We start from the raw sequence: 7,748 nt of genomic DNA, 5'->3' as shown, positions 1-7,748 counted from the left end.
TTAATATTAGCAACACTTTTTAATGAATGGATAATTTTAAATTTATTTTATTAACCATAATTATTGATTTTTCATATGATAATTAATTTTTTTATTTTAAAAAACATGCTAACCACTTTATTGCATGGTCTGACCGAAAACTACAAACAAGGAGCACTAAGAGCACTGACTTGCCTTACATTTCTGAACACTACGTAGCACAATGCTAAAATCGTCGACAACAAACATGGAGTAATATCATGGTCACAACTGACTTGGTCCATCGATGGTCTGTATACACTGGTAGCCTCTATTGGTACATGTGGACCGTGGCTAGTCTAGATAGAACAATCACAGCAGGTGGCTGCTGCCTCCAGCGCTGACCAGAAACATGGTGATAGGTACGGACCCTCAAGGTCTAGTTATGGATTTGGTTTGAAGGACTTGCACTTGGGACTGTTGGTATCCAATGGAAAGGTGGCAAGGAAGGCCACTTGAGATGTGGGAATTTGGGTATGGTAGGCAATGATTTTGGCTTTGGCATAGGCCAGGACTTGACCGGTGGGAATTTGGGCAAGGTGGGCAATTTATGCGATATAGGGTTAGGCAGAGGAGGTGACTTGGAGCTAGTCGATGGTGGCGTTTCATCCTTTGGTGGTGACATGGAGGTTGGCGGTGGTGGCGTTTCATCCTTTGGTGGTGACATGGAGGTTGGTGGTGGCAATGTTGGGGATTCTGCTGTAACTGGAGGTGTTTTTGGTGGATTTGGTGGTGTTAACACAGAGATGCTAGGAGGAACCAGTGATAACGTGGGCGGTCCGAATGTCTCAGCTGGGGATGGCAGCGTTGGTACTGGTGTTGTTGGTGTGGAAGTCAAGTTGGGTGGCAAAGGAGGCAATTTAGGCCTAGGCAACGGAGGAACATTCTTAGCACTGTGAAGAAGATGCCGAGTTGCTAAGGCAACATTAGTGAATGAAAGTGGAATCAATATGAAGAAAGCTATGATCAATAGGTGATGAACAGAAGCCATGACAGAGCAGAGAACTATTTGATTTTGACAATTTGCTTTTGTATATATAGGGGAGGGGTGGGGTTAAGCTTACTATATACATGAACTAAATAGAAAAGGAAGTGAAATCAAGCCCCAAATTGGTGTTAACTTGGGTTCTTAACCAGCAGGGGACTTGACTAACTGGATTCATTAAGTAATTTTCTTTCAGATGTGGTTAGATTTCATGAGCTGGTGCAGGTCCACAATTCTTGTAATCAATAGTGTCGAATTGTTGTTGTGGACAAGAATTAAGGCTTGTTTATGGCCGGAAAAAAAAAAAAAAAAAAAAACCTTCAAACTTGCAAGTTGAGAAAGAATTTGTGCTAAACAATTTTCTTGGAATCTGTTTGGATATATGATTGTGTATCAAGTCCATAAAAGAAGAGGCACAACTGCTTTTGGCTGCAGATCATTACAGTGTTTTGCATGCTGTTCTTGGGCTACTGCAGCTATCACTCAAACATCAAACATCGTTTATTTCTTTTCATAATTCATCTCTAACGATTATTTTCCAAAACATTCTTGATTTTTCATGTTTACAAACTCCATTTTCAAAACGCTTTCGCTAATTAATTGGCTTTCTTGAAAAGTCCTACTCCAGAAATGCTTCGGAAATGATCTGCTGCTTTTGTGAGTTACTTTGTTATCTAAGATTGAGATCAAAACTAAATTCTGTACGCAAGTTTCTTACTGCTTCTTCATGTTCATAGCTGAATCTGAGATACAACAACTACTTATGCCAACTCATTAATATGCTATAAATATTGGGTTACCTACAATAGTGTGCAACATTTAATGCCGTCAGGACAGGTAATTTTGAACAACCTGAAACCCTTGTACTGCTGCTACTGCATTGTGGGCAAGGGCTCTTCGAGACCATGGCTACTCTCCCCTAACACGAAAAATCCAACATTCGGGTTAATTGACGGAACAGATTTTTTTATTTAAATCTTATCTTAGAAGTAGAATGACTTACTCAGTTTGCACCCCCGAGGAAAATGCCCAGAAGGGATGGCAACCTGTATTCATTGCTGATGAATGCAGGAAAATGCCCAGAAGGGATAGCAACCTGTGTAGAATTAGCATCTTATGGCCACTAAGCAATCTCTTAAAGAAGTCGTACTGTAGGAATCTGTGGCGTCGAGATAAATGCAGGATTATCCGATGATATCTGAGTCAATAACTTTTGTGCTAGCAAGTTCAGCTAGTAACTAGTCCCGTGCCCGTGCCCGTGCCCTGCTGCGGCTTGGACAAATTTTTTTTGTCAACATAAATAAGAAAATACAAGCAATGGTAATGTTTTTCACACGATCAACCAATGAGTAACGAAATTGTTTGATAGATTCAGATATGCGACAAAAGTCAGATACAACAATAAAACTACACAACTAATCTTTTCTTTCTTCTACTCAACTCTTTTACATTTGTGTAGTAAGCTTCTGTTTGGGGCTATTACATTCTGTTTTGGGGATTAGTTAATGTGTTTTCTATTTGTTATGCTGGAGAGTGATCAGTTTGTTCAATGTAAACCAGATCATTGTTTGACTGTAAGAAAACCAATCAAGTCCTTAATGATTTCTCCTTATACTAAGTCCTTTCTGATTATCCAACCTGGTTGATATTAACTATGATAGCCCTTCTTTAGCATAATGACTTTTCGAATCACTGTTTCAGGAATCGGTGAAGTAGTGCATCAATGGAAACTTATCAAGGTAAGGTTTAGGTGTGGCTGAATTGTCAGGCAAAGAATTCTGCTGCTGATCTCTTTTCGATATCTATCAGAAATGTTAAGAGTAGGAAATCTTTTCTACAGCTGATTATGTTCAATGATTCTGGTTGAGGCCTTAATGTAGTTTTATCTTACTTAATTAGCAGAGGATGCTACCAGAATAAAATTTGGTTATAACAAAGGTTTTGTAGATATCCTTATCTGGTTAAACTAGTTTTCCTGTAATGCTGAAACCAGTGAAACTTGGGTTACTTTGTTCTGATGGAGGCAAAAGCAAAATATGTTTCGTAACCGTGCTTGTGCAACTCTGTTTCATAGATTACTTTTCTGATGCTTTGTCTATTGATGGTGTTTCGGCGTATTTCGCAATTATGCACTGAACTCTGTTGCCAAAAATGCTAAAAGATTTGTGTTTAGATAGAAAAGGTTATCCTGCTTAAGGATTGCAAACAGGTATAAAGGAGGGTCAGGAATGTTTTCTGCAGAACTCATTTCTGTAGGACTTTTTCTCTTAAGAAATAAAGGTTCTGTTGTTAGAAATGATGGAGATGAAGGTGATGGAATTGAAATCTTGAAGATGTAGCTCTGTTTATAAACTGGAAATTTTTGTTTTACCATAAGTGAGAACATATACGTATGCACGAACGTGCATGCATACATAAAGCTTCCATAACAGGCTCAATCGCGAAAAATTCCTGACGTGAATGGCATTTTCTTCAGAATTTGCTTGAGGTAAGTACATAAATGAACATGAAATGTATGCAAACAACCTTTTATTCAGTAATAATGAATTAATATACACACATAAGTCTATGGAACTCCGATTCCTAGAAAGTAGAAAATAATAAAGCACACAAAAGGAAGAAAAGAAAAACACGGCTAAGCTCACATATGCGAGGGCAACTATAACTGCATACAGCTATAAGCCTCCATTACTTCCCAAGTCATAGAAGACTGACAGAATTCCTTCAAAAAGAAACATGAAATACTTCTGCACGTCTTGCATCACAAGAAAGGAACTGCAAAAGGGTAAACTATTAGAAGAGAAGGATAGATTGAGAAAATCAAGGGCTAGTAGTTGCAGGGGGAGGGGAAAGGAATGGAATAGAGGGGATAGTTGGAATTGTGGGGATTGAGGGCATGCTTGGAAGAGGAGGGAAAGTGACCTTTGGGACTGTAGGAATGGTAGGGATGCTAGGAAGTGGAGGTAGTGTTGGCTTTGGTAGTGATGGCTGAGTTGTAGGTAAGGTGGGCAATGTGGGCTGTGGCAGGTTTGGTATGGAAGGCAATGGTGGCAGTGTTGGTAACTGGAGGAGATGACGGGCAGCCAGGCTGATGGTCATGCTTGAAAATGCCAGAGCAATGAAGAAAGCTAAGATAAAGCTTTTGCGAGAGGCCATCACTGATATTCAAGATACAATCAATACTTGTGATCACCAGAAATATATGAGTAGAAAATGAACAAATAAGTTGTTCTGTTAGGGTTGTATGGGAAAATTAAGGCTGGTTATAAGTATTTATAGAAGGACATGGGATCACTATGGTGATTTGGGCACTACTAGTTGGTTGGAAAAATCTGAAAGACAATTTTGAGATTGCTTGTTAGTTCACCTACTTCTATATCATATTAGTTGACTATTGCTTCTTTGGGATCATCTGTTTGTTTATCTAATTAGAGTTCTTGGACCAAACAACAAATGTTGTAAGTGTCATTCTTTGGTTGATCCTTAGTCAAGTTCTAGGCTCATAAACTAGTAGACTTCTCTGCTCTAAATTCACAACTATACAAGTCAAGTTGTTAGTTTTCAGCAAGCAACCATGACTTGGAACCCTTGAGTTTTCTTGTTGGCAGTTCATCTTCTCATCTGCAATTCTTCGAAAAGATGTCATAGGATCCTTACAGGTGTTGATGATGGTTAGATGATTGGAATATGATTTGGCAAGATGGGATATTTGATAAGTTGATAATTCGTAATTAATTCCTCCACACTACAAAAGGAAAGTCTAGTAATGTTTTGTTACAGCATAAGTGATGACAGAACAATCTACATCTTAAAAAACATAAAATTACCTTACTCTTATACCAGTTTTTGCAGCAAACATCATTTAATGCTGGTCAAGTGCAGGGCACTAGCCAAGTTTGCAATATAAAAGATATCATATCTGTAACTACAACTTAAAGGTGCAACTAAGAAGATAATCAACACAACATCTTCTGGATGTTAATAAGAGGTTGTTTGTGTTTCAGGCAATGATGATTAACATGGTAACAGATCATACAGCAATTCGTCAAGCGTCGTTAAGAGGTTGTTCATAGATCAATTGTAATTTACATTAACCTTAATCAAATATAGTTTTAAGGTACTTACTATAAACTGCAAGCCATTTCAAGCAATGTTTCACATAGTGGAGATTTTCTTTAAAAAGCGCGACCGCAAAAAAAACACAACTGCGGACATTAAATTTAAATTTTGAATCAACTTACCAAATAAACTACAATCAATTAATGATGCAAAATCATTCTCTTTCGCGGGAACTTCTCGGTATATTACCGTTATTCGTTGGAACTTACTATAAACTGCAAGCCATTTCAAGCAATGTTTCACATAGTGGAGATTTTCTTTAAAAAGCGCGACCGCAAAAAAAACACAACTGCGGACATTAAATTTAAATTTTGAATCAACTTACCAAATAAACTACAATCAATTAATGATGCAAAATCATTCTCTTTCGCGGGAACTTCTCGGTATATTACCGTTATTCGTTGGAACTTAAAGAATCCATACAAAACCAGTTGATCAGCAAGTAAATTGCAGTGGAGGAACATAGTTTAGTAGCAATGGTTTGTAATGCATAGAGTTAGATGAACGCTTTATGCATCAAGAACCTCTAGTCACAGGACATTTTTTCTCCAAAAACAAAATGAAAAGAGAAAACAAGTCATTAATATCTTAACATGAAACCTTTGAAAATCCTGAATTGAATCATTTCCTTGCATATAAAATATTAATATGCTCGACAGGATGTATGTATTGGTGTGGAGATCACGACAATCCTTCACAAATAAAAATGGTATTTATTATCATTTCATTTGAATATCTTGATCCACAATACTCAATTCCAACCTGAAAGTATTGACAGATTCAAAACATAAATGAACTGTGTTATGGTTGAGACATTCTATTTCAAAGGAATTATTAACGTACTAGAAGAAACTAGTCCCATATCCAAGACTGTATCCAAAAGGAGGCATTGCTGAGCTTGCATTGAATGGACTAGCAGTCATGTTTGTGTTGAAAGGAGTCCCACTCATGTTGGTGTTGAAAGGAGGCACAGCCATGTTTGAGATGAATCCAGTATTCCTGGTATCGAAAAGATGATTCCCACTAGTGCTGGGGTTTGCTGCGATAAAAGGCTGAGGAGCTGAATTTTGAATCAGAATCTGTTTGGCGTGCCTGGTCACATCCTGCTTGAGATCCTGTAAAGACGCCCTCAATTGTTGAAGCTGTGCCAAGTCAAGTTCCTGAATAGGCTTCTCCCACCAGTTCCGACTCTGACTAGCTTTGCGCATTCTGTCTAGCTCTTCCCCTCTTTTCTTCTCCACTTCCAAGTGGCTGGCCACCTAGTGAATCATTTATTAGTAAGAAAATATTTTGGTTTTCTGATGAAAGCAAATTGATGCACCTAAGAAATTTCTTTAGAAAATGGTTCTCACAATATCTTCTGCAGATAATTCTTACCAAAGGAAAAACTAAATATACTTTGAAAATTCTTGCCAATCAGTACCTGAGTTAGCTGCATGTTGAGTTCGTGGACCCTAGCATTGCGATGAACCTCAATAAGATGAAAAGCACCTGAAGTTTGGGGAATATTTCCTGAGAGATAACGTTCCATGACCTTTTCAACAGAAGGGTGGCCAAAAGAGAAAACCTTCTTGCCAGGCGAGAACACAATGATGCTGACTTCAGCACCACAAAGAGTACAGAGTTCACTAGCCTTCTTGAAAAGGCCAGACCTACGCTTGGAGAAGGTTACCATTAAATTGCTCTCATTTGGTATTTTAACCATCTCCAACTTTTGGCGACCCTTACTCTTTCTAACCATGGTGAATCAACAAAAGAATTGAAACCACCTCACTAAGAAAGAAGAGACCAACAACTCTCTTGAGAACACTATGGATGGAGGGGAAATGGTTCACAATTTATACAGGTTTCAGGGCTTGACGTTGAGAGTAAAAGCGGTCAAGATACACTGCATTCTTGGTGGCAATCATTCAGTTCTTTTCTTGAACTTAATAGCTTTCTAATTTTGGAGGGTTCAGAATCACGGAGGACTGACATATATGGTATGCATATTCAGCGTCATAATCTCCAGGGCCAATCTAGATTGTTATACCATTCTCCAATTCACCCCCTGTGAGATTTCCACAGCCTGCCTCTTTTATCATCCATTGATGAGTAGGTGAAATGGCTAGCCACTAGCCATCAACTGAAAGATATCGGATGACTAAATCCCTTAAGACTTACTGATATACGATCACTACAAGTTGTGAAATGTACCAATAATAGTCCAACATGAAATACGGGATGTCAGGAAGAATAATTTCTATACATATTACACCCTTTATAATTTTGTATGCTAAACTTGCTGCTATTGACTTTGTTTCTTCTTACATGAGTATAGCACAACCCGGAAGTCTGAAATAACTTCAAATCAACATGTGACATTGCTATATATCATGAAACATCATTCTGTTCAAGCTTGCTGTTTTAATACATTTTCTTTTGTTGTTTCATATAGAATTGGAAAACTTGTTAGATATGCCAGGATGAAAATAAGGAGCCTACTGGGCAATTTTCAATGGATTGCAAAGGGATTTTTCTTTGAAGACTATAATGAAATCATTTTAGATGTACTGCTTGCATCATACATATTATTGATGGTTTAGAATAATCTTACTTTCCTATTCAACAAACCATCCTTATCCAT

At 37.9% G+C, this 7,748-nt stretch overlaps 2 protein-coding genes across 2 annotated transcripts; both read right to left on the bottom strand.

Moving 5' to 3' along the window:
- Positions 1–3,823: 3,823 nt before the first annotated feature.
- On the bottom strand, positions 3,824–4,159 carry LOC133671496 (protein PELPK1-like). The gene has a single exon (XM_062092261.1). The coding sequence runs from the start codon at positions 4,157–4,159 to the stop codon at positions 3,824–3,826; it is 336 nt and encodes a 111-aa protein (XP_061948245.1).
- A 1,805-nt stretch (positions 4,160–5,964) lies between these two features.
- LOC133671065 (agamous-like MADS-box protein AGL62) lies at positions 5,965–6,863 on the bottom strand. The gene is made up of 2 exons (XM_062091691.1): positions 6,546–6,863; positions 5,965–6,381 (listed from the first exon to the last, which is right to left on the bottom strand). The coding sequence occupies exons 1-2, from the start codon at positions 6,861–6,863 to the stop codon at positions 5,965–5,967; spliced, it is 735 nt and encodes a 244-aa protein (XP_061947675.1).
- Between the last annotated feature and the right edge of the window lie 885 nt (positions 6,864–7,748).

The sequence above is a fragment of the Populus nigra genome, chromosome 13 (assembly GCF_951802175.1).
Source record: "Populus nigra chromosome 13, ddPopNigr1.1, whole genome shotgun sequence".
Classification (NCBI taxonomy): domain Eukaryota; kingdom Viridiplantae; phylum Streptophyta; class Magnoliopsida; order Malpighiales; family Salicaceae; genus Populus; species Populus nigra.
Note: the sequence above shows the minus strand (reverse complement) of the source record. Positions and strands in the feature narration are given on the sequence as shown.